Genomic DNA, 26,700 nt, shown 5'->3' on the forward strand with positions numbered 1-26,700 from the left:
ACTTTTCTTCTGAGCTCCTGTAGCTCTACCTCTCCCCCTCATCTCTCTCCTCTGTCCTTCATCCCTTATTTCCTTTCTTGGCTTTTTGAAGCTCCATTGTTGAGACTGTAAATTGTCTTTTTTTTTTTTTTTTTTGCAGAACAAGAGAAAAAAAGAAGGGAAAGTGAGAGAAGAGTGAAATAATGGTGTTTACAACATGGCTGACTGCTAGAGCTTCGAATGGGGCCTCTCTGGAGACACAACATTACAGCATGAGCTCCACTGTGCTCTCAGAGAGCATAGTTCTGTTCATTTTTTATTATTATAACATCCGCTCAGCTTCTCCCATATGTGGCCTGCATATACAACTCTGCAGCCTTTATCTGTTTTCCTTCCTTACATTCACATAAGAAGGGTTTCATTTGCTTTCAGGAATGTCGTCAAATTCTAGCTTAGGACTAAAAGCATGAAACAGTCAGGCCATTTACCTGAGAGACTCAACTGCACTGCAGACTTATTCTTCTTTATTCAGTAATTGAAGTTAAAACCTCATGTCATGCTCTTATTGACTCACAGCAGATATTTGGCCTCAGGTGCATCCACAGTACTTATGAGTGTGTACTGTATGTGTGTAGGTTGTATATGTCTGTGTATGCAGTGTTGGGCTTCCATCCTGGGCTTCCTCAGTGAGAGAGAATGTAAATACAGGCCCCCGGCCAAGTCCCATCAGCCGCAGTCCCTCCGGCGCTGCAGTCTTGTGTTCCGGCCTCAGTCATCCTCATGACATTAGGTCACTGTAAACGTCCTCTTTGGAAGTGCACATGGAGAGTAACAGGAAAATGTTGGTGTCTTGGTAGCAGAGGTAGGAATTGAAGTTGATAGGAATGAGGGAAGAAAAATGCAACGTCATTTGGTTCATGAAAAATTTAGGGTTTTTTTTTCAACTTGGGAATCGTTTTCTAGTTTGAGACCTTATTTCTGAGTCATTACAAACGTTGTCCTCATTAAACTTGTTGCTAAGGTTGAGGGAAACATGATAACTTGTGCCACATCATTGCAGAGTCACTAAGCGTTTCCATCAAGGCAGCGGATAAAGGAATTGTTTGATACTTTGAGAATGCTCTTACTAACTTTCTCATTAAAAGTTAGGTAAGAAATTGACTACTACTTCATGTCTGTTAAATACGAGTTTCCTGTCAGCTGATGATTGGCTTAGCACACGGACGACGGGCAACCTTGATGACCAAGAGGGCCACATAAAATGTATCCCCACTGCTCGAGGGCGGAGTTAAAGTATGTTCTCAATTAACTACTTATGATTACTTATAGTTCAATAAAGGGCAAATATAAAAGTTTTAAAGGGAATTATTCTAACAGAAAAAACAACAGTGGACCAGCTTACCTCCGTTTGGTAGTGGAGCGGTCTCTGAGGTGGTTACAGGCACACTTGTGTGGGAGAGGTTAAGGTGGAAAGGTAAGAAAAAGAGGGGAAAAGGCAGACGGGTCGATAGATTGTTGTTTATTAAAGATACAACATTTCTATTGTGAACCTCAGAGTAAAGCAAGTTAATTATTTTACCTTTTTGAAAGGAGCAGAGGATTTTCTGTCACAGCTTCCCCAACTACCAAGGTGCATGAAGAGTGAGAGGCTGGAAGAGGTCAAAAAGCTCCAGCAACACTTGTAGTATGAAGATCAACTTTTATTAACAAATGAGGCCGCTCTAATTTGTTATTAAAGTTGATCTTCGATACTTTTTGGAAAGAAGGAAAGGAGAGAGAGTCCAGCTGTTTTTCCTGCCTCCAGTTTAATGCTAAGCTAGGATAACACATCCTTTTTGCTGCGTCAAATGAACGGACACATTTTTAAGTGGTTCTGACCTTTATGACACTCTGAACAATAAACTGGACAAGCAGAAATCCCCAAAATGTTGAAGTATTACATAAACCTGTTTAACCTAACCACTTATTTTGTGTTAAAACCGAACATTTAGAAAGGGAAGCAGTCGTTCCTGTTACAAATATTCAATGAGAAAAATGTCTGCTAGGTGAACGTTAAGTACAGACGAATAAAAGCAAAACGATCACCCACTCTTAAACATAACTCACGATCAAAAACTCCTCAAGGTACCTTTGACTTAGTGGGTATTCTTCACTATCCACAGGAAATGATTGCCAGCATATGTAAATAAGACCCAGGTCGAATAAACCAGAATGATCCTTTAAACATGAAACACATGCTGTAGATAACTTGCATACATTTGCAGACACACACGCATACACTCAAAAGCTCTTGGCAATGCAGCACGTGAATCCAGGCAAAAGCAGGTGCTCACTTGGTCACGTGCAAGTACTCACACACACATAACACAAACCAAACGCCCCCGCGCTCACATGCATGCTCCCCTATTGTCATTCTCCTCCGCTGTGCATGCACAGCGTGCTGGTGGCACAGGTCCGGATGTTGCAAGTTCAGACAATCTTGGAGGTCTGGCCCAGGAGGTCTGGAGATCCTCTGGGGCAGAGGAAGCCATTTCCTCCCTGAAGCGGAGCGGGGAGCAGAGAGCAGCATTGAGTAGGAGGAGGAGAGTGGTGGTAGTGGTGGTGGTGGTGAGGGGGAGGATGCTCTCAGCGGAGAGGAATTCTTAGAATGTTGTCCTTTAATCTGGAGTCAGCCTCACACACACTCTGTTTTTTTTTTTCTCCATCTGCTTTATCTGACCTCCTCTGGCTTTTCTGTTACCATGCGGAAGAGAAGAGGGGTGTGAGATAGGCAGAGAGACAGATTGAAAATGCAAAGCAGCTGACCTAGGGGGAGAACAGTGCAATGCACAGTTTAGGGCTGACTTACTTTCCCTGTGTCTGATTGTTCCAAATGTGTCTTTATCTCTGTTTCCATTCAGCCCGTGCAGAAGAGAGAGAGAGAGCGGGAGTGTGTAATGAAGGGATATGTTAAGCAGAACAGAGAATAAGAAGGGTGAGAAAGGGAAGACTAAGGAAGAAGGAATGCAAATGTGGTCAGAAGAAGACGAAGGGAAAGGACAGAAAAAAGCTCAACAGGACAACATTGCAGTTTGGGAATGTCTTTTTCCCTTTGAAGAACAGTCCATGTTGGTATAACCATCTCCATGAAAACAGTTATTAGGTTGTGTGACTTAGAGCATGTTCTTCTGAAGGAGTTAGGTACGAGACATGTAGTAGAGCAGAGCTGACTGAGACAATTGAGTATTTTATGGAGAGTGTAGAGCTGTGTGTGTGTTCAAGATGTGTTCATGGATATTACAGGCTCAGCAACTGTTGTACGTACACTTTACAGCATTGCAGACACGTGTGTTTTACAGACTCCTTGGCTTAAGGACATAGAGAGAGAGAGAGAGAGATGCATTTTATAGAGTGAAACGTGGGAGTGCAGGATGGAGAAAGGAGTTTGGACTGCTGAGTTAAATGTGGCGCTGACACCAGACTGATTTTAAGGAAATGAAAGTAAGCACCCTGAAACTTTAAATCTGAGATTTGAGATATTTTAATTTGTGGAGTTAACGGACATTAAGCAAAATAGAAAATAACTTGGTAGTCTTCAAAAAACGATGGTTCAATTGTTGGAACTTTTTGTAAGTTATAATGGGTCAGAGGTGATGGGTGAAGGAAATCACGGCATTAACAAGTAGGTATTTAAATTCAAATACATTATCGTACAAAAAGTGTCACCTATTTGGCCAATTTCTGACACTTTCTTTTCTTCTTAGGTCATAACCTTTTCCACAAACTAATACAGATAAGTGATCCAGGCTGTTGCACTAGAATGACACCTTAGTTCCTTCTAATGAACATGGGGGATGTTATCCTTGTGTTCCAGTTACTGAATGAAATAAATCTTTATGTATCTGAAGCTGAAAAGTCCCTAACAAGTCTAAAATTATACCAACAGTCACCATATTGGTTTTTAACAAAAAATGACTTAACCTATAAAAAAAAAGGAAAGTATCTACTTATGCGTGACATGTTCTGAAAGAAAATGAATAGGAACATGCGGGCTCTGGATTTTGTGACACAAACAGAGTAGGGAAGTGAAAAAAGTCCTGAAAGGCTGACTCGTGTTGTTTCTGGATTTCTTTTTAAATTTCATTGACAAAAAAAAGAACAAGTAGAGAATGAACAGTCTTGTGCTGTGATGCACACAAAGCACAAGAGTCGACTTTTCAGTAGATAGATTTCAGAGACAGTCATGCAGCTATTTCAGTTTGTGATAAACCTTAAATCATCTTTCTTCCGCGAGTGCGTGCATGTGTGATTATAGATGCCTTAATCTGTCGTTGTGGGCAGGTATTTCGAATAACTATGTATCACACTTGAGGCGGATGTACCCCGAGCTCTAGGTCTGTGGTTCTTCCTAGAAGGCTCCGTGTGCGTGTGTGTGTATTCACAAGCCCTGAGCTGCAAACTCTGCAGTACAATGAAGTCACGGAATGTCATGAATATGAATCTGCAGCTTGTGGAAGATTTTGATTGGGCCGTTTGTCACCAATGCACATTTGTGAAAAAAATGATGCTTTTTGACGGTTTGGTGACTGAACACTTGCAGCATAGTTTAAACTTAATATTTAATAATAAGTCCTACGAAAATGACAGAAATGCGGCCCTGAATTTTCTAAAAATGAAATGACATTTGGTGCCTGACTATATCAGCAGCTGTGCAACTTCCATTCATGAAATTCTCTGAGGTTTCTCTGTTCTAAAAAATGGTCAATGACCTAAACAGTCAGCCTGTTCATTCTCTGTACATGTCTCATTTCTCGTCACGTTGCTCAGCTGACACATCTCAGCCAACTAGCCTCAACTTCCTTTATATTTCCACTAAAGCAGGAAGCAGGAGATGAGAAAGTATCACACATCTGCAAAGAGCAGCCCCCGGGCTCTATTAATAGTGTCATTCAGTTTAGAGGAAAAAATGTGACTGAACTTTTTATTCCTCTTATCAGTCTCTGTTGACTGCTTTTGCTTAAGAACTTCCAGCTCGGGGTAAAGTTTGATCACTTTGTGAGTTTCCAGGGCTGAGTGAGACTGAAACGCAGCTGTGATTTGAGCTAAATGCTAAGTTTAACATGCTCGTGTGTGCAGAGTCACAAAACTGTCATCTAGACGTTTGGCAAACAATTCATACATGATGCATTATTTCAGTTTTCTTAACATCTACTTAGCACTCATTTATTCTTCAGGCAAAATATAAGACAATGGAAATTTAGACCTGTTGATGGCACTGCAAAAAAAAGTTATAGGATCCACAAAGTAAACTGAATTCATCCTCGGGGGACTGTGAGTTATTGTGAGGTGTTAGGCTGCAATTCCTTCAAAACCTGTTAAGATATTTATGAACCACACTCGTGAATGTCATGGCAGTGGTAGAACAAGAATCTGGGGACAATCAACTCGAGTGCACCCGTCTTCATTGCTCTCATATTTCAGACAGTAGAGTCACGTGAACCACATCTAAAAGCTCAGCGTATCATTTCCAAGTACTCCCATGCACAGTCCAAACCAGTTAATAAAGATACCGGTATCTAAGTTACAGCACTCTCCTTTTTGCTTACTAACATTTGCATCAGACTCTGAGGACCCGATAAGCACTCTGCAGCGCCTGTGGGGGGAACTGCAGCCAAAAGCTGTTGGAAATATCTGGAGTTTAGGAAAGCACCTGGAACCAGTCCACCGTCTTACTAAGGGTCACTGAGTTTTGTCTGGAGGCTTTCACTACTGCAGCTGTTAACAATGCTGCTGCTTTCCTGCAGGTTATGAATACACACACACTCAGAGCTCCTGATAGAGTTAACAGGGACACTTTCTGAAACCATAACTTGTGTAAAGTTGCACAAATTGGCTGCTGTTATACCTCAGGTGGAGGCAACGTTATTGATGCATTACATGATTTTTTTTTTACTCTGTGTGTCAGTGTCTTGGTGAGCCCTCCCATTTTTGATCGTGATGTCTGTTCAGTTGTTCTTGCAGGTTAACTACATGTTCGACATTGGCCATCATTTGTCCATGCGTGTCTTTTTGTTTAAACTTTATCTCTTAAAGGACTGCGTTTTGTGTGTGTTTGTTGTAGGTGGTGACACTGTGGTACAGAGCGCCCGAGGTGCTGCTCCAGTCCAGTTATGCAACACCAGTGGACCTGTGGAGCGTCGGCTGCATCTTTGCTGAGATGTTCAGGAGAAGGTGAGAACTTATCTTTTCACCTACAATTTGCTGGGAAGTTCTGCAGTGTTTAAGTATGTATTGGGATTTTTGATTTATTGCTTACAACTCCTTTTTTTTAAATTCTCACTTGTCTCTATATGTTGAATTGTATTCTTATCCTGAATATACATAAGTAACACATTTCACATAAGTATTCCATTCGTGTTTACTTTACTTACATCATGATTTTTTTTTATATAAGGGCTTGTGCAAAGCTCAGGTTAAACAAAGTATGTCTGATTCTGATTCTGGTAACTACGCCTCGGACATAAAAGGGATTTGAACCAAAACCCACATTCTCACTGACAAGGAACTTTGTCACAATGCCGTCGCAGAAACAGGCAATCTGTAAGCAGCTTCTTATTCATGCTTGTTGCCATTTTTGTGTTGGCACTTTTTTCTCTCCAGTACAGTAAGATGACACCCTTTCTTAAACAGTCCTCACCTTACCTCATTTAAACATCTGTCCATGAACACAACACCGGAGCTGTTTGTTTCTGTCCTTAAATACCATGCAAATGTGGTCAGCGATCAGATCCGGGCGGCTCAAAATCATGATTTTACGAATTGACATAATCCCGCATTCATCCATTGTACTACGCTCCTCGTTCACTGCTGTGAACAATTACACTTCACTTTGCACCTCAGCAACTGACTATTGTGGTGTAGCATGTTTACAAGAAAACAGTCACACACTCACTGACCTGCATCAGCATAAAGTCTTTGCTACAAGGAATCTGGTGCCTTAGTTGCTATATTGATATATTACTGCACTGTGGTGTGCCCTTTTAGCTCATTCTTACCCGTGTGAAGTCATTTAGTGTCAGCTCAGTATGACGTTTACTACTGAACTGACCATTGGTTAAATAATAATAGGTTAGAAAAGTAAACTAAACTGAACCTGAAGCTCATTTCACTCCCTTTGGTTACCATAGCAACTTGTCAAAAGCTTAAGGGATTTGAGAAAATCTGTGCCTGTTTTTACCGTTGAAGCTTTGTTTTTAACTCTGAGATGTACTTTTTTTTTTTTTGTCCCTTTTCAGACCAGTGGATCAATCATAGGAGTTTTCACAAGTCATGCAATGAAAATCTTCCCCCTTTACTGATGGCTTTACCACGTTTACTATTACAAGAACAGATAACGATCAGGGACCTATAGGGATGTAAGACTGACTGTAAACACACATTCACATGCTCGTATCCTTGTGACTTGGCATATTTTTAGATAGAATGTACTCTATATATTTAGCAAGTGTCACTAAAAGCTTATTCTTCTTATTTACCAGGTATTTCTACTTTTTGAATACTGATACAAAACCTGTAGTTGGATCAGACGTCCCTGATCTATGTTTGATATGTTTTAACAAGTTTGAGATGTAGCACACGGTTCTTTTCATTTTATGTTTTTTTTTTTTATTTCTCAGCAGCCATCTTTGAAGAATCAGTTATTTAGGCATTTCTTAAACTTCTCCTCACACAACACCTGGCAGATGCTTTGTGAGCAATCACATTTCAGTTAGCTTATCAAACCATTACAGTAATGACAGGCTGCCTGCTGTGGTTGCAAAATGCAAGTCTAGATTCTGCTTCTTGTTGGAGGCATTTGTCAGTTTGTGGTCTAACGAACTTCACACACTGGAGAGCCAAGCTAATAACGGACCATTTCTCTCAAAAAAAAAAAAAAGAAGAGGTTAAACTGCCTGCCTCTCATATTGATATTTATGTGCCATGATGTGTATAACTGTCTTGTAATGATCAGTGAACTGGGGTCGAGCCAGCCTGTAGTGGTGTGCTTTGGAGCAGATAAGAACAGTCTCTCTGAGGTAAGGCAGAGTGCCAGCAGGAGCTGCCCTGACTGTAATTTATGCTTCCTTCCCCAACCGTCCTCCAACCCCAACGTGCAGAGCCGCACACCGCGACCCGTGCTCTGCACGGGGGACGCAGGGGGAATATAAAGGCTGTGGTGACACAGAGGTGACACAGGGTGAAGAGCCTCTTCCACTGTAACCCATCCAGTGTTGTTGAATCTTTCCTCACTTTGTCCTTTTAAACAGCGCGAGTCAATGTCAGAAACTGGTCAAGCGGCACTTAGTAGACTGCTACATAATGGTGACACATGACTATGTTTTGATAGTGTGGGACAGAATGTATATTTTCTTTCATGATTAATCTAACGCTACTGTATCGATTAAGTGATCTCATTAACTGATCGATCCTATCAAGCAATTACTGAAATGATTGTGCCAGAATGTCTTCATGTTGCGTCTTTTGTCTGACCAACAGTCCACAATCAGACATTAATTGACTAAAAGTTGCAGTTCAAGGAAGGGTTTAGGACATTAGCCCGATTCAGGCTGCTCGTTCAATGAGCAATATCCCTGTGCGTCCCTGTTTCTCCCCTCTGTGCTGCTTTTTTGGGGGTAGTAATCGAGGCCTTACAGGGGCATGACGGGATCAGCTGAGCCAGTGGGGGTGAGCAGCGCTGTGTGTGCATGTCAGACAGTGTGTATGTGGAGTTCCCGCTGTTCCTCTACATGTTGTGCGTAGTACATAAGGCACTGTGAATTTACTGGCCGGGACACCAACATCATGCTGTTGATGAATCACTATGAATGTACGAAGACGTAACAACCCATTACAGTTGTTCATGCTGAGCTCTGATGTTCAGAAAACAATTGTCATTCTACCACACATTACGCTTTACATGTTGTGTCTCTGTCAGCTGTAGTAAAGAAGTGGTGGCCATCTTTTTTTTCTTTCAGTGTCAGAGGGTTGATATCCTAGGACCTCTCACTGAGCATTCTTAGTTCTCCAACCATTTCTCTTTACCTCTTTTTAGACTTATTTGACTTTTTGAATCTTGCTTTCAAGAATTGATTGATTAGCAAGTACGGTAAACCAAAAGTTGGCAACTGTAATGGTGAATTGTTGGTTAAAGTTAGACGTTTCCAGATCATAAATAGCCTTTATTTTAACTACATTTTGTAGATTTGCTGCTTTTCATTGGCATTTTGACTCTAATGGCAATGTGTCTTTGTTGTTTCACTTGGCGTACAAATTTGGGCACTTTACAGATTGTGACTGTTTGCCACGACCTCTTAAAAAGCCAGGTGTGAGACTCTAGATCATATTTGTATTAGCCTACAAACTGGAAAACAAATTGTGCTCAGATATTGCAGTTATGATTACAGACCTCATATGGGTAACGTAGCGTACAAGTTCAACAATTCACTGTTGAGTTAAAATGCTTTCAATGTTATTGTTATGTGATTCTCCGGTCCTTTCCATACAGTGCTCCTTTAAAAGAGCAGGCACAATGTGAGGCTGACAATCCTCGTCTGATAGCACTCAGCTGTGTGTGTGTGTGTGTGTGTGTGTGTGTGTGTGTGTGTGTGTGTGTGTGTGTGTGTGTGTGTGTGTGTGTGTGTGTGTGTGTGTGTGTGTGTGTGTGTGTGTGTGTGTGTGTGTGTGTGTGTGTGTGTGTGTGTGTGTGTGTGTGTGTGTGTGTGTGTGTGTGTGTGTGTGTGTGTGTGTGTGTGTGTGTGTGTGTGTGTGTGTGTGTGTGTGTGTGTGTGTGTGTGTGTGTGTGTGTGTGTGTGTGTGTGTGTGTGTGTGTGTGTGTGTGTGTGTGTGTGTGTAGATACTTCTCTCACCCTGACACAATAAGCTGTAAAAAGCTTTTGGTGTGTGTGTGTCTTTTCACAATCTGGCACCTGTCCAACTTTGCCTTGAGGCGGAAGGCAAAGCAGAGCCCTTTGATGGCCATGAACAGAACATACACACACTTTCTCTCTCTCTCTCTCTCTCTCTCTCTCTCTCTCTCTCTCCCTTACTCTCTGCAGGTGATTAAGGTGGCTTTTTAAAAGGCCACCTGTTAGAGATTAAAGGGCACCTGGGAGAAGCGGTGAAAGAAGGCAGGAGAAAGCGTGATTGAGGGAAAGTGCCGAACAAGAGGCAAGGAGAAAACACTGCTTATTGGTTTGCAGTTCTGTTGAATTGGAGATTACAATCGTTGACAGCTCAGGTACAACGATCCAGACATGCCCGCTAGTGGTTTAAGTACTTTGAGAGTAGCTGGTATCTAAACTGAATGAGTGCAAAATGTCATCTGCACATGGAGGATTCATCTCTTTGCCCCACGTCAGGGACAACCCCAGTTCACCTCACCTTTTCTTATGACTCATTAAACATCAAAGGTATTCCCCCCCAAGCACCTTCCTCTCCCCTCTCCACTCTCATCATCAAACCAGCACTGTAAAAAAAAAAAAACATGAGTATCTACTGTAGCCAGAATGGTTGGGAACTTGTCACCAAAGGAATTTGAGCAAATATCATGCAAGTCTGCATCTGCATGACTGGGATGGTGTCGGGGTGAGTCACGGTTCGAGTGAATGGGGAAAGAGAGAGCGCCTGCTTGTTGACATTCCTCCAATCGAAAAAGTCGAACGTGATTCGTTAATGGTCCGTGAGAGGCCTTACATCTGTGTTGACTTTCTCACAGTTTGCAACTCAATCGATAAATCCTCCAGTACACACAAGCATGCCGCACAATTAGATGATCTAAACTTGACACACACTCATGTCTCTGCAGTTCAAAGTGAAGGTGCCACACTAAAACACACACTTCTACCTCTCTCCCCTCTCTCTCTCTCTCTCTCCCAACCCCCCCCCCCCCTCTCTTTTTCCCACCAGACTGATTGACGCTCTCACGTGCAAACATGCACACACACATTCCAGAGGTTGTCTCAGTGGAATGAGGGACAGGGTAGGCACTAAGGGAAGCATGACTCAGCTGCCTGTCCCAACCCTGTCTTTTTCTTTCCCACTACCACCCGCCTGTGTGTGTGCATATATTTGTGCACATGAAAATCTCAGAGTAGGAAACAATCTCTTTAATGCGTGTGTGCACATTTATACACCCTTACTTTTTTTTTTTTTTTTAGTGTGTGCACATTAGCATTTGTACTCCACTGTTGACTGTGAGTGCATGCCAGTGGCCGGCTCTATGTGAATCCGGTTTTCCCCCCTCAAACAAACCAACAAACCACTCCAGGTTTAAAAATGGACCTCTTGGAATTATCAGCCCTACTTGTTTTGGCACGATGACTTTGCTGTAGGTGTTTTTTTTTTTTCTTCTTCTTCTTCTTTTGCAACAGTCAGAACTGGTTTGGTCTGATCTTTAAATGGCTTTCAAAACTTCAGCGCAGAGCTTCACCCCGAAAGACCTGCACGAGTGGTGTGATACTCTTTCAAAGTCAGAACTTTGACGCAGAGATTTTGGATACCAGTTGTGATTAATCACGACAACAAAAAAAACTCTATCTTAATTTCACTTCAGAACTGGAGTGTGTCACAGAAAGTTTGCTACCGCAGTACAATTGTGAAAAAATACCCCTGTGTGACTAATTTCCCATTTTTCAGTCCATAGGAAAGTGTGGGTGTTGAGCTATGCAAAGCTTCCTGCAAGTGGGAAAACACAGGGAGCACATGGTGGCCGGCCAGTCTGCTGACTTCAGTTAAGAGGGCAGCACTTAAACTGTGTTTAGGCCTGGAAACAGAGCAAACACAAGCACACCTCTGTGACATTATCCTGCCTAACATTGACATCTACTGGTGACTGATCATCTTCAAATAGTTTATTAACTCAACACTTTGAACTTCTTTTACCTTAAGACATTTCATATTGTTAGTTTGGAAGGAAAACATTTAGAAAAAAATCACCTCACGGCGTCTTTAGGGCTAGCAGAAAGCCTTTTTTTCCAGCAACATCTCCTTGTTTCCTTTCAGATGAACTTCAGCAGAAAAGGTCCGGTTCCCAAACACTTTTTCTTTCACACGCCTCTCACTCCTACTTTCCTACACACAAGTGAAAAAAAAAAAAAAAAAGACATACACACACACATAAGGGATAAAAAGGCTTTTTCTGTGCTGTGCGGCAGCCGGCAGCCTTGTGCCGATGATGACTACTGGAATTTGTGCGGGTGCCAGCGCAGGCATGGCCGCCCACGGGCATCCAAAGACGGCCCAAAGCCACAGGAACCACCAGCAGGCCTGCTGCTGCTCTCCTCCCTCCTTTCATCCCCCCCCCCCCCACCCCCTCCCCTCCACCTCCCCTCATCAGCGGTGTTACCAACACAGCTCCACAATCCTGACATGAGATGGAGCTGCAAGTGTGTGGCTTCTCCACTCACATCAGAGTCACACATTCCTCTTTGCCTCGAGCAAAATGTTTCTATACGATGCTGTTCACCTGCAGTGTGGCATGTGAGCATCAGGGTTCCGATATGAACAATATTAATTAGAAAATAATGAATACATTTTCACTGTCTTGTACATCTTCCGGGTTTTGTGAACATAAATGTTCATGCAGTACAATTAAACTTGTGTATTTTTTTTCTTCCCCAGACCGCTTTTTCGAGGAAACTCTGATGTTGATCAGCTGGGAAAGATATTTGAGTAAGTATTATTGGCCAGCTTGAAATTGTTGCAAAAAACGGATGAAAATCATCTCCTGACATCAGTGCATAACACACACTGTCTTTGCCAAAGGGCTAATGTCTGACAACGCGCCTGATGTTGGCCTATGTCGATTTAACATCAGTGTATCCCTAATATTTTTTCATAGAAAAGCATCTGCATATTAGAAAAGTGTTTTACACTGAATCAGAGCTGGAGCGTAATCGATTTTCATTAAATCAGTGGAAAGTCAGTCCAAGTACATTTTGGGATTTGAAACGCTTCGACTCTCTGTTTCTGCCGCTAAGCTAGTTTTAGCAGAGACTTTAAACAGAGAAGCAGGGAACACTTGCCATTGCTGCTGGTGAAAGCACTAAGGTTTGTTATCCACCCACAGTGTCGTCGGGGTACCTTCAGCAGAAGACTGGCCCCAGGAAGTGGCCCTACCACAGAGTGCCTTCACCCCCCGGCCCCCTAAGCCAATAGAGGACTTGGTGCCAGACATGGATGAACAGGGACGCGCCCTCCTAATGGTGGGTTTTTTTTTTTTTGAGCCTCTACAAATGAATTCTTCTGTGCATTCTTTTTCATCACAACACTGCATTTACATCTTCTGTATTTAATACTTTTATGTCTTCTTTTCCTTTTCTCTTCTTTGTAGCAATTCCTCGCCTTTAACCCTTCCAGGAGGATATCGGCCTTCGCAGCACTGAGCCACCCCTATTTTCAAAGCGTGGACAGCCTCAGTAGAAGTGTGTACGTGGCCCAGCCCATCCCCAGCAACAAGCCCACCATGGAGGAGAGGAGCGCCTGATAGTCCTCCTTCACCCTCAGTCATCCCATGCAGTGTCTATAAGAAGCATTCACAGCCCCCCACACCCCCCACCCTCACCCCCACCCCCACCTTGGTGTTTTTCATGTTTCATTATTTCATTGTTCAAAGCTTGTTCGACACTGATCCACACGTGACTCTTTATCGTCAAAGTGAAAATGAAAGTTTAGAAATGAATAGACAACAAAGTGCTACAAGCAGCGGCTTTGCATATATGATAGTCCAGCTTTCCTTCATTCTTCTCTGCAAATATGCTGCTACAAAGACTCCAACTTGCTACAACATGATGATAACACCAAGACAAGGCTTCGAGTCAGCTTTATGTTGTTGCTCAGGAAGCTTAGTTTAGCCATGATAGCCCTCTTTTGACCCTACTTGTTTTTGTTGTTCAAACAACCAAAATGTCATCATAAATTTGACCAGTTTCTTTCCCTCCAGCAGTCAGCCTGAAGCTAGATTTGTGACCAGGTCTGAGAAGCTCATAGTCAAGAATATATTCCAATTTCCAAAGTGCAATGTGTTGATCCCTGCCGTTAAAGGTGCACATAGCTGAAAATCCCTATTTTTTTTTCCTCCATTGGTGGTAGCGGGTGTACATATTTTTAAGCTTTCCTGGTTGGTTGAACTACGGAGAAGTACATTAAAGTTTGAAGGGGTTATATTGAAGCTGTTAAGTAGATCCATTTGTATTGATTGCTTTTCCTTTGACTTTAGAAGACATTTGTTTTGTGTAATCAGTGTCAAAAAAAAAAAAAAGCTTTGTGATTCTGTGTTTGTACAAACCATGGAATGCACCAAGGGGGGGGCAAAGACTTTTTAAAGTCAGTGAACAAAACTCATGGAACGAAAAAAAAGGCGGTCAAGATAAAGTCAAAAACAATGACACCAAACTCTCACCCCCCCCCCCCACCCGCCCTCGAAAATGCACAAAAGCTATCCTCCCATGAACTGATAAGAGTATATTTGCTGCTTTTAGGTTGTTAAATGTTGATTAATGACTGTAAACAATGCAAAGAAACATTGACTTCTAGAAGCGGGCAGGAGGCCGTGTGACCAGTGTTTAGTCCTGCAAGAGCCTTCTTCGCTGGGGGTGGGGGATCTGACCATACAGGAGCCTGTGTGAACTCAATGGACCTCGCCTGCCTCGGTTGCTAACTGTGTGTGTTTGTGTGCAGTGAGCAGACACACCGAACCAGCACAGATGTGTACACGGCATTTAGCGTGTGCACCACCACTGTCATAAGCACGCTCATGTATACACCTACTTACTGAAACATTATTGGGCATCACAAGCCAGCCACTCACTGCCAAGTCATGACTTATCATTCCAGTTCTACATGTATTTTATTACTGCCACCTTGAGGATGTCCTGAGTAACTGCAGACCAGTAGCGGGATTCTAATGGTTTCTGCACTCTTTTTTTTTTTTATAACAGGCTGATATCAGTGCTGAGACATTGATGAAATAACTTTTTATAGAGACGTTCCTGATACTTGCTCTGCCTTTTTATTTTACTTGCTTTTAGTCAGCCATCATTTAAAATACAATTATTATTTACTATCCTAATGATACGGTAATGCACAGGTTTGCAACAGGTGGATAAAGTCCCACCAGCACTATTCCACATGAATACATTTGGCACAGGATAGTGTCGCCAATATTGGGTATTTAATTTTAATTTTATTGACAGGTCTTATATGCTTGTTGTAATCAAGTTGTTACTTGATTGTTTTTTTTTTGTTTTGTTTTTTTTTTAAAGATGCTGGGGAAAATATTACACCAACACCGACTCTAGATGATGTTAGAATATTTGAAAAGTAGTTTGACAAAGTGAGGAATGTATAAAGGATAGGCATTGGTACTGTACCGTATAGAGTGCAAAGTAAACGATGTAACGATAGAGAATTGTTGATTCCTGCATCGTCAGCCCATAGATATGTCGTCAAAATGGATAGATGTAGAGTAGTGAAGGTCAGTGGAATGTCGTATGGCAAAAGGTGTTTTGTCTTTTGGAAACTTTGGGTGAGCTCTGTGAGTGCTTGTCGAATTTGAATTTGCTTCGGATTGAGAGTGACTACGAATTTTTACAGTAATGCACAATTTTTTTTGTGTACAATTTTGATGCTTTATTTTACAATCATGTCTCGTCGTATTTAGTTATAACCAGCACAGAAAGAGCAAGTTATGCAGAGTTGTATTTTTGTATCTAGTAGTCTTGCAGAACAGTAACATATCTTAACACTGGTTTATGTTTTCTTAACAGGTAGTGCTGCTAGCACAAACACAAAGACACACACTCTGACTTTCTCAGGTTCTTTTACGGACGTCCGAAACTTTCGGGCACAGTTTGCACATCTCTTGGCTACTAACTGACCACATCACTACTCTTTCAGGTTTTCTTTTCAAACTGTTCCACCCATGGTCATATCATTGATCACTGTCTACTGTCATTCCTATTTATCAACAATATGTTACTGTAGTCATTACTGTCTAAAGATAACTGCCTGTATGAACTATTTTTGTCAGCTACTTTTGATTGCAAGATGTCAAACACAATGTAGATCATATATAATTGTCTGCTTGACTAAGCACTGTGTGAATTTTCTATTTGATGACTCATATCTGGTATCAGTGGTGCATACAATGCAATGAAAGCTCCAAATACTTTAGGCCTAGAGGTTTACAATTTAAATAATGACTGCTTTAATCTCATCACACTTGATAAAAACCACTGTACGCATTTTTCATGAGCTAACCAGGTTTTTAGTACATTTCAATCTTGAAACATAAAACTGAAGTCAGATATTAAACTTTAAGAAGCTTCACTGTTTTCAAACCAATGTTGCGTAATTCATCATATAAATCAAATAACACACATGTTCCTGTGTCACATTTGTTATTAGGCATGTGGAAATGAACGCTAGAATAAACACAATCATGGCATACTTATGTATGGTTGCTGGCATTGGTGTCCTATTATTGTGTTACACCAATTAAATAAAAAGCAGCTTTTTGAGAATATTGTTTTGGACTTATTTCAACCAATTAATGAATTCTTGTGTGGAGTTGGTCGTTAATGTAGTGAGGGAATATTAGATACAACACAGTTGCTGTTACAGTGTGTTGTATTTGAATTTTGCCACCATCTACTCTCAACAGTTTGCGTCTATTTCATACCAGCAACAAAATATTTTTTTAATAAATATTTTTGTATCACTAAATGTGTGTTGTTAGTCTGATTCTCTATAAGTGCTTGTATCAACATTAAACTCATATACAAGAAGAATTTGTACTGTAGAGGTTGGAGGCATAAACACAGATATGCCACAAGCTAACCAAATATTTTGAGAGAATCACAGAAGAGATAGAATTCAAATCTTGGGACAGTGTGTAATGTTATCCTGAATACCAGCATATACGCTAAAGATCTAAATATAATCAATGTGCTGCGAGTAATTTAATATAATGATTAACTGGAGTGAGAGAAGAATATTTAAAAAATTGGAAGAAAGTGGAAGAAGCAGCAGGAAGAGGAGAAAACGGCGTGAACTACAGACAGAAGCAAGAAAAGAACCCCACCGCCTCCCCTCAAAAAAAAAAAAGTTTTAGGTTTGGTTCTATTGCACTGGAAATATAAGAGAAGTGTCTCGATTCAAAGCCTCAGACATACCAAACTAAACTTTGATTTATATCAGAATTACAATAAGCATAATTGACAATTACAGATAATTGTGTTGTTTTCTCTATTTTATTTTTTGATGGTTTTTATAGACGTGTCTGATTCACACTCCACACCACTTGGTGGCGCAACTGCAGTATTTCGTTGTTTTCCAACAGCCGGAAAAACAACAGTAGAAGAAGAGTCGTCAGGTTCCGTTTACAGTCCAGTGTGGCTATGTTAACGCTGGCAAAATAACACTAATGATTGTTTACATAGTTGGATATTTTCCATTATTAATAACTCGGCATGGGAAAGAGAGACAATCGAGTGGTAAGCACATGAAAAAGTGGAAAAGTTATTGATAATTGGAATGCTACTAGCCCAAATACAAGCTTAGCCTACGAACAAGCTAGGTAATGCATTTCTCCGCCTACTGTACTTATTCTGGGCCCTGGCGGGTTTCTTTCACGTCATACGTGTGCATATCACCTTTCAGAGAAAAACACTTTTGAAATATATTGGCAGTCTCGAGGTTTTAAGTGTTTGGTGTATCTCATTGCACCTAACGCAATATAGACTAATGCGGCTGCGCGAAGGTGTAAATGCTAACTTTAGCAGCTTAGCTTCAACCAGGCTGCAGGCTGCGCACTGTTGTTTTCTGTTTAGTCTTTATACCGCTTTTAAATACAAGCAGGGACCTTAACCCTATGCATAATCAATTAATTCACTTAGTTTCTTATCTAATGTCAGGGGAACGATTTCTATCTGATGCACGAGTATTTTGTTCATTTGTCTTGTCATGTATGGAGATTACATATTGACTGACTGACTGATGTACAATGATAACATACAATGTTTTATTTTTATTTTCAAACTGTTCCATTTACTCTAATGGTTATTTGGGGGATTTGTGTAGTGCTTCTAGGCGGAATTCATGTTACTGCTCATCCCAGTGTCCTATAGTTTGGTTTCTGTGTGTGTTTTGAATGACTAAAATAAAGAGTAAATGCTTCCCTCTGTTTGGTTTTCCAGGCTTATATTAACCCCATTGCTGCAGCACGAGCCAGAGGACCGTCACAGAATGCCGGACCATCAATACAGGATTACTTAAGCAGACCTCGACCAACATGGTGAGAAAGTCCACGAGCTCCTCAGTGACCCTCGTCGACTTAGGCAGCCTTCACACTAAACCCTAATGCTCAATTCAGATATTTTAAAAGTGTTTATTTTATTGACCTTTTTTGACAGGAAATGTTGTGAGGAGAGAGTGGGGGATGATATGCAGCAAAGGGCTGGTGTTGGATTTGAACCCACCCACTGCGATGAGGACTATAGCCTCTGTACATGGGGTGAAGGACATAACCACTAGGCTATCTGCGCCATTTTAAAAATCAAATCTGGGTTTCCCCTACCAATTCTAAGTGTTTTTCAAAGCAAATACATATTTTTTGTCAATTAATTTTGCCCAGGTGTTGTGAAAAACACTTAGAATTGGTAGGGGAAACCCAGATTAGATTTTTAAAATGCATTTTTTGTGGGTGTGAAACCCACATTGGTGTTTCATAAGGCCCTAATGATCTTCAACCCCCTGCCATCCTTTACAGTTATTGACACTGTGGTTAACTTTTGGTTTTCAGAACATGAAGGTTTTTTTTTTTTAATACCTTGAGTTTCTTTCTGTCTACTCCCTCTAACAGAGCCAGTAACGGTTTAATTTCCTAATTCATTCAATCAGTCAGTATCACACGAGTGTCATTGGAGATTCACTGTTTGTCTGAGTAAAAATCCAGGTTGTTTTATATAGTCTGTGAGGCATACTTTACAAAAACCTACTTTGGCATGGCATGTCCTTTAGTCGAGGAGCCTCTAGATGAGGGGCTGCATTACTCTGCAGGGAGTTACAAATACATCTGGAGATGTTAACTTAATTAGGTCTAATTAATGAACTAAGCAGAATATAGACGAGAGGACATTTATGTGTGTGAAACCATCTTTATGTGGGGGAGAAAGCTCATGCACATTGAAATAGCCACTGAATAATATTTACGTTGTAGCCTATAATATGTCAGATATAATTATGAAGTGTATTATTGAAGCTTTACAGTTATCATCCTACAACAGAGACTAAACAAAGCACTACAGCTTTCTTTTTATAGCCTATGACATGCAAGATATAAAATGCAGCATAATTAATGCTTTCTATTACGCTTTCATATTCATTTCTATGAGCTCCATTATACTGCCAGCTGAAATATGATGTCTTTAACATTCAGACAGGCCACATATGATCGTGCATTCAGTCTGATTATGGATTATATGATTAACTTCTACATCTTGTAAATTTCAGACTTTGCTCAGAGTTTATGAATCATATGTTGAACCAAGTTTGGTATATGAATGTTTCCACTTAGCATTAAACTTCTTGACACTGATTGGATATGGGTATCCTACATAGTGGTTTTGAGAGGCTCTGGATTTTTTTCAATGTAATTTCACTCTCGTCAACAAAGAAATGTGAACATTTAAATTCTGAATACGCGTGAAGATTGGTCATCTCATGAATTCAAAAATGATCTGTTAGCAAGAAAATGCTGTTTCCTTACATCATGTTTACGTTCTACAAGCAACAAGTTTCCAGCTGTCTTGCAGAAAAAATTATTGATCCCGATTTATTTGAAATTCATAATTTTCCAACCTGAAAAATGAAAAAACTTAAATTATCCATGATCCAAAGTATTTCTCACACCTGGCAGTTGTATTACCAAGCAAGTTGAGTATCCCCAGAGAATCCTTCTGTTATCTGGCTAGACCCACTGATCCAAGTATTTACTCTTACCTCTTGTTGATAAAATCACTTTTTTACTGTCTGGGTGAAATATCTGCTGACAAACTTCACATTCTGATTTGTATTTCCACTGACTTATTGTCTCTTCCTCAGGGAGGAGTTAAAGGAGCAGCTGGAGAAGAAGAAGAAGGGCTCTCGGGCCCTGGCTGACTTTGAGGACAAAATGAACGATGTAAGTTTTTGTGTTCTGCTAGTGTCCTTGTCCTTTCTGGTAGCATGATGTTGTTACCTGCCTCCATTCAGATAACACAGGTAGTCCCAGCTCCTTCAGAATAGCACATCCATTCGTCATGCAGTTGCAAAAAGGTTTGCCGTTTCTTCCAGCATAGTGTCAAGAGAATGAAGAGGAGAACAGGATTCACCAGTAGACTGGCAGGTTACATTAGAGTTGTACAGGTTCGGAAAAGGGCATCAACCCAGCAGCATGACCGGCTCCTTTGTGCGAGGAGGAAAATGAGAAGCACCGCCAGAGCCCTACAAAATGACCTCCAGCAGCTACTGCCGTTTCTGTCTCTGACAAACTGTCAGAAACAGACTCCCATGAGGGATGAATGAGGACCCAACGTCCTCTAGTGGGACCTGTGCACACAGCTCAGCGTCATGCTGCTCCATTAGCGTTCCTCAGAAAACACCAGAATTGGAAGGTCTTCCATTGCGCCCCGTTCTCTTCACAGCTGAGAGCAGGTTCACACTGAACACATGTAAAAGGCACGAAATGGTCTGAAGACGCCGTGGGGATCGTTATGCTGTCTGTAACATCATCCTGCATGGCCGCACGGCCGTGGGTCTGGAGAAGCATATCCTTGCAGGGTCGCACAGACCTCATCATAGCCAACAGTAACCTGTCTGCTGTTGGGTAGCGGAACAAAAATATTCTGATTGTCAGACTTTCCACTGGTGCAGGGGGACTAGGGTTCCTCCTGGTGAAGGACAATGCCAAGCCTCATGTGGCAAGAGAGTGTAGGCAATTAATGGCTGAAGATGGCATTGACAGTCCCTCTCGTTCCCCTGACCTTATTCCATTTGAGCACCAATGGGAAGTTATGCATCAGTGCATCTAATGCGTCCAAGAACTGCTGCACACACTCCAGGAGCTCACTGATGCCCTGATCCAGGTCTGGGAGGAGATCCCTTAGGGTACCATCCACCAACTCAACAGAAGCATGCCCAGACATTGTGAGCTGTGCGTACAGGCACACAAGGGCCATAAACACCACAGAGTCACAGTATGAGTTAAATCAGCCAGTGATTAAAATTTTTGAATACGATTTTTGGTGTGATTTGTAATTCAGCTCTTGGTGGGTTAATGAGTTTGGCTTCCTCTGTATTTCATTCTCAACAAATTATACAATGCACGTTAGTTAATCTGATGTATGAGTAAAGTGTTCCCTTCATTTTTTTAAGCAGTTTATTTTAACTGGCTGTCATGTTAACCCTCATCATATCTCTGTATTTAAAGATGAACATGTAGCTAATAAGCAATTGAAAATGTAGAAAAGGAGATTTTTTTTTTGTTGCATTGTTGTTTACTGTTGTTGTTTTTTCAGAAATGGAGGAAAGAACTGGCCAAGAACAGAGAGAAGATGTTAGGTGGGAGTGAAAAAGACAAAGAGAAAGACAAAAAGATTACAGACAAGGAAAAGGAGGAGAAGAAAGAAAAAAAGGAGGTATGGTATCACTCAGTCATCAGACATTTGGATTTTCTCGCTCTTTAATCTTCTCTAACTTCAGCTTTCTTCACTTCTGTTTAGAAAAAGAAGAAAGAGAAGAAGAAATCCAGCAGGGTGAGGAGAGACCTCCAGGACGTTGTGGTTCACACACACACACACACACACACACACACACACACACACACACACACACACACACACACACACACACACACACACACACACACACACACACACACACACACACACACTCTCTCTCTCACACACTCCACCTGTCCTGAGATAGTCTCTTATTAGTGTGGTTGTTCCATTTTCGAAAACAAGCCAATAACCTCAAGTCTAATGAACCCTGCTTTCATTGTGTTTTGGTCAAGCATTCTTCGTCTTCCTCCTCCTCATCGAGTTCTGATTCCTCCAGCAGCTCCTCCTCAGAATCTGAAGAAGAGGTAAGTCATTACACACAAACCCACAAGTGAGTAACACCGGGTGCTCTGAATCTGCTGATCCATGTGCTACACCATCCCATAAGAATGTTGTCTATAGGGGCTGCGGTAGCGTAGTGGTTAGTGCGCATGCCCCATGTACAGAAGCTATCGTCCTCCAAATGGGTGGACCTGGTTCGAATCCTCCTGTGGCTCCTTAACCACATGTCATTCCCCAATCTCCCTCTCTCTCCCTGATTTCAGACTCTATCCACTGTCCTATCTCTAAAATAAAAAAAGGCATAAAAAGCCCAAAAATAAATCTTGAATGTTGCTCACTAAACTCAGCGCTACATTGAGTGATTGCATTTCTGTTTTTGTGTTTAGGAAGAAAAGAAGAGTATCAAGAAAAAGAGGAAGCGAAAGAAGTCATCGGTCAGGAGAGCATCAGACGGCTCAGATGAAGAATCTGATGCTGACAGCAAGGTCCGTCTCTGTTTGTTTAAAGAGCACACTTTAACAGTCTGGTTGTGCTGTTGAAACCCTGCAGCAAAAAATAGACTTACGGTCATTTAAAAATGCGCAGGTTTTTATCTAATTGTTCTTTTTATTTTCCCAAGAAGAAGAAGAAAAGAATCAAGGAAGAAGTCGACAAAGACAAGGTGATTTATTCTTTGTCAGTTACAAAGTTTGTGGTTGTGTTCATTTGCATCAGAATCAGAAATACTTTATTAATCCCCGGGGGAAATTTGTTAAATTTGATCGACCCATTGTAATTTCAGGATAGTTTGAGGCTTTCAAATTTATCATCACTGCATGTCTTTATGTTATTCTTTGTTATAAAGCTCAGTCAAGCATCTTTAAGTCCAGGTATTTATACAACGAGCATTATTTATTATTTTCTGATGTCAAACTTGTGTCTGTCAGGACGACAAGTTCCGTAAAAGAAAAAAGAAGGCTGAGCGAAGTTATAAAGACTCATCATCTGAGTCCACTGCAGACTCTGAGGGGGAAGAGGTAGTAAGTATTATTTTTATGTTTGTAGATGAGTAGAACAAAAATGAACACCCTTGTGAAAAATAAACCACATTCTCTCTTCTTAGTTCCTCTTTTATGTCTCTGGTCCTCTTTTTGATTCAAATTTGTGAGACAGGAAATTACAAAACAAATATACAGGTTTCAGTTGTTTATTAAATGTTGGATTTGTTTTATTTTCATGCTGTTTTTGACTCAAGAAAGCAGACTTTGAACTACTTTCACTCAGCTCTCCACACTCTCTCTTTCCTCCTCAACATACAGTATGTCTGTCAGTCTTCATTTAGAGTCTAATATTAAAACAAAATCTCGTTTAATTAGGTTTCAGTCCTCCTGATAGGAAAACTTTGATTTACTCACAGGAGGCACTGTTTGATGTAGTGTTGTAGACAAGACCACACTTACCGAGACCAAGACACACCCGAGTGCTCCAAGACAGAGACATTTAGGTATCGAACCTGAGTCAAGACCAAGGCAGGGCGAGACCATAAACATTAATGAAAATAATCATCTTGTATGCAGCAGATGTGTTGCTCATTTAGACCGTAACAATCAAACTACAAATGAATTGAAGTTACTAGTTATTTTAGAAAGAGGCGTTTCCCTTGTAATCTCAGTGGTGGCGTGGAAAAATAGCCTGTCCGTGGTGATCTTGACCGGTCTTGATTTGAAATCCTGAGTCCACCCAGTCTGAGACCGAGACAAGGCCGAGTAAAAATGCTTTAGATCTGGAGACCAGACCTTCAAAAAGTGGTCTGGAGACCGATTCTGAGCACTACAACACTAGTTTGATGTATTTGCAGCAGGGTTGTGACTCTGCGCATGAGAGAGAGAGAGAGAGAGAGAGAGAGAGAGAGAGACTTCCTAATACTACCTCCTTTGGTTTGGAGTGAAAATGTTTGCCAAGGAGATTGGACACCACTACTATTTTTCAAACAGTGGGCAGATTTGAAGAGTTGGGGCCAAGCCGGGCTAACCAGTAATATTGAGATTCAACTAGAAACTACACTATGAGAGAGTCTGACAAATGTTGAAGACTTGTCAGTTGAGAATATGGTCCTATACTGTAAGCACTACCATACATGTCCCTAGCTTTCTCTTTAATGGCTAAACATTGTTTTCAAAGCTGTGTGAAATGAATCAAATGGATCCAACTATCAGCCCGTCATTTCATCATGTTTTCTCTCATTTACCATTTGACAAAAGCTGAACCCTGAAAAATCTAAAGTAAAACTCTTAAGAGGAGAGGATTCTTCAGCAGCTTGGCTTAAATAGAGTATTGGGAAAAAATGGATTGGTTCAAGAACAGATGACTTTACAAATTTGGTTTGGCGTAGAATTGTTAAACATGCTGCAGTTGCTAATTGTTGTAGAAATTTAAAACATTGTGAAATTGTAAAAAGGTTGTTGCAAAAAGAGGATTTTAGACCTTTTTGTACATTAAAACTTCCCTCTTTCCATGTCCTCATTTGAACTTTTCCTCCCCACAGGCTGAAGCTAAGAAGAAAAAGAGAAGTAGCGAGGAAAAGGAGAAAATAACAGTGAGCAATCGACTTAGATTTCTTTTAAAGCTACAGTGAATAAATCAGATTCTTGAGTTAAGTTAGTTCTTTTGGAAAGAGCTACAATTATATCACCTGATTACTTTTGCAGAGACTTGTCAGGTATAACAGAAATGTATGTTGGGAAGGTTTAGGTTGACATACATTTCAACAGTCCTAGTGTCAGCTGATAGATTTGCAGTAATATGTTGGCAAAACTGACTCCTTTTAAAACTACAGCTACAAAAGCACATCTGTATTATTGACCCAGCTGTCGGGTCTGACATGTTAGACAAAACATGAAGTGCTATAAGTTCGTGCTTTCTGTTCACAGGACAAATCCAAGAAGAAGAGGAAAAAGAAGCACAAGAAGCATGGCAGAAAAAAGAAAAAGAAGGCAGCATCACATTCAGACTCTGAGCTCGACTAACCACCGTAGCTTTACGGTTGTCTCATCGTCCTGACAGTCACAAGTAGTGTTCTTTTTTTTTTGCCTTTTGACTTTAAAAATCTCCTTCCATCCAGCCTGAAACCGACACACTCGCAATGCTGGAGTTCTGTGAGTGAAGTTACAAACGGGCATGGAGGCCGCCCCTCAAAAGTGGCAACTACTGGTACATATCTTCTGTTGATTTTTACCTCGAGGCTTTTTTGTAGATGATTGTTCTTCGAGTTTCACTCAACTTCAGGACTGAAATGTATTTCACTGTTTTTTTCACCCCCTGCTTATCTTGGAGATTTCAGTTTGACCAGCACTTCCTTTCTACCCTCGGTATGCTGGCCCTCTCGCTCTCTCTCTCTTTCTGGTGACTCTGCTTCACACCCGACAGCTTGCATTTCTAGTTGCCAGATGAAGCTGTTAAGCTCGTACCTGCGTCATGCATGTAGACCTGATGATCGGATGTCTCACCAGCCTCATATTGAAGCTGGATGTATGATGAATAAATGTGAGCTTCACAGTCGACCGTTACACAAAGGAGAACTGCTCAGTTAGAAGAATGACTACACTGCAGTGTAAATGTGTAAACAATGGGAGTTCATGAATAAAGTATTGTTTGAGCCTTTTATAGCTGTTAAGTTACAACCTTTACTGTGAGTGTTAACTTTATGTTTTTAGTTCAAACTGTTACTCATGCATCTTCATTGTCTTACTTCCTTAAATTATAACTTGAGGTTAGTATTGCAAAACAAATGCAATCAACCAGAAAAGAATCCAGCCTACTTTATTATCACGTCCTCCAAAGGTTCCCTTTAAATTTGCCCCTTTTTTTTGCTCTTTTTGTTTTTTTAAACTTCACTTCAGGTTTTTTACATTACATGTCAAATGTCATTAATTATTTTCTTCATCCTGGTACGTTTATATATTTCTTGTTAAACATACAAAACACATACATTAAAAAAAACTAAAGGACAGAGGGAAAATACATTACAACCTTTTTTGCTGCTCAAATACGTCTAACTTGATAATAAACTGTCGCAAGTAAAAATAAAACCAATACGTTGATGGTAAAAAAGTTACACTGAAATTCATACAGTTTCTGCTGCGAGAAAAAGTTACAGTCAAAATGTGAATGTATGAACTAGAGGATAGATAGATACTTCATTGATCCTGAGGGAAATTCAAAACATCCAGTTTACAATGACATGCACAACAAATCTAAACAACTGCTGTCCCCCCCCCCCTCCCATACATATATATTAACTAACCCGAACAAAGATTTAAAGAAGCCCCTCAGGATTCAAATGAAACCTGTGCAATTAAGAAATAGACTCATACTTCAAAAATACATAACCTGTGCAGGAATAAAGATGGATGTGCAATTTAAACAAAACCTATTAACAGTTTAAAAGAAGAACGGTAAGTTAGACCTGTACATACATAGTGCAGACCTGAAAGTTTATGTATGTACAGCAGGGTTTTGAAAGGAGGTAGTGCAATTTTAAAAGAACAGTCTATCAACCTTAAAGGTGCTAATATATTATTGTGAGATATGCATCAAGTGTCCAACTCGGCTGACTCTTAGGACA

The 26,700-nt window shown here is 40.8% G+C and overlaps 2 protein-coding genes across 10 annotated transcripts in view; both read left to right on the plus strand.

Moving 5' to 3' along the window:
- cdk6 (cyclin dependent kinase 6) overlaps positions 1–16,517 on the plus strand; it is a 33,901-nt gene extending 17,384 nt beyond the window's left edge. For both annotated transcript variants that reach the window (XM_061060545.1, XM_061060546.1), the window contains exons 5-8: positions 6,080–6,189; positions 12,616–12,666; positions 13,064–13,199; positions 13,328–16,517. In XM_061060545.1, the coding sequence (XP_060916528.1) occupies positions 6,080–6,189; positions 12,616–12,666; positions 13,064–13,199; positions 13,328–13,480 (450 nt within the window). In that variant the 3' untranslated portion in view covers positions 13,481–16,517. The remainder of the gene's footprint in view (positions 1–6,079; positions 6,190–12,615; positions 12,667–13,063; positions 13,200–13,327) is intronic.
- An 817-nt stretch (positions 16,518–17,334) lies between these two features.
- On the plus strand, positions 17,335–25,739 carry fam133b (family with sequence similarity 133 member B). 8 transcript variants are annotated; one of them, XM_061058815.1, is made up of 11 exons: positions 17,335–17,489; positions 18,192–18,289; positions 20,098–20,176; positions 21,552–21,671; positions 21,756–21,788; positions 22,049–22,120; positions 22,484–22,582; positions 22,717–22,758; positions 23,024–23,116; positions 24,622–24,672; positions 25,007–25,739. In XM_061058815.1, exons 1-11 carry the CDS (start codon positions 17,466–17,468, stop codon positions 25,100–25,102), a joined length of 807 nt encoding a protein of 268 aa, XP_060914798.1. In that variant the 5' UTR covers positions 17,335–17,465; the 3' UTR covers positions 25,103–25,739. The 8 variants fall into 8 exon arrangements, with proteins under 8 accessions (XP_060914798.1, XP_060914799.1, XP_060914801.1 ...); XM_061058816.1 differs by having other exon boundaries at positions 23,024–23,113; XM_061058818.1 differs by having other exon boundaries at positions 22,720–22,758.
- The last annotated feature ends 961 nt before the right edge of the window (positions 25,740–26,700 follow it).

Source organism: Labrus mixtus, chromosome 16, assembly GCF_963584025.1.
Source record: "Labrus mixtus chromosome 16, fLabMix1.1, whole genome shotgun sequence".
In the NCBI taxonomy this organism is placed as follows: Eukaryota; Metazoa; Chordata; class Actinopteri; order Labriformes; family Labridae; genus Labrus; species Labrus mixtus.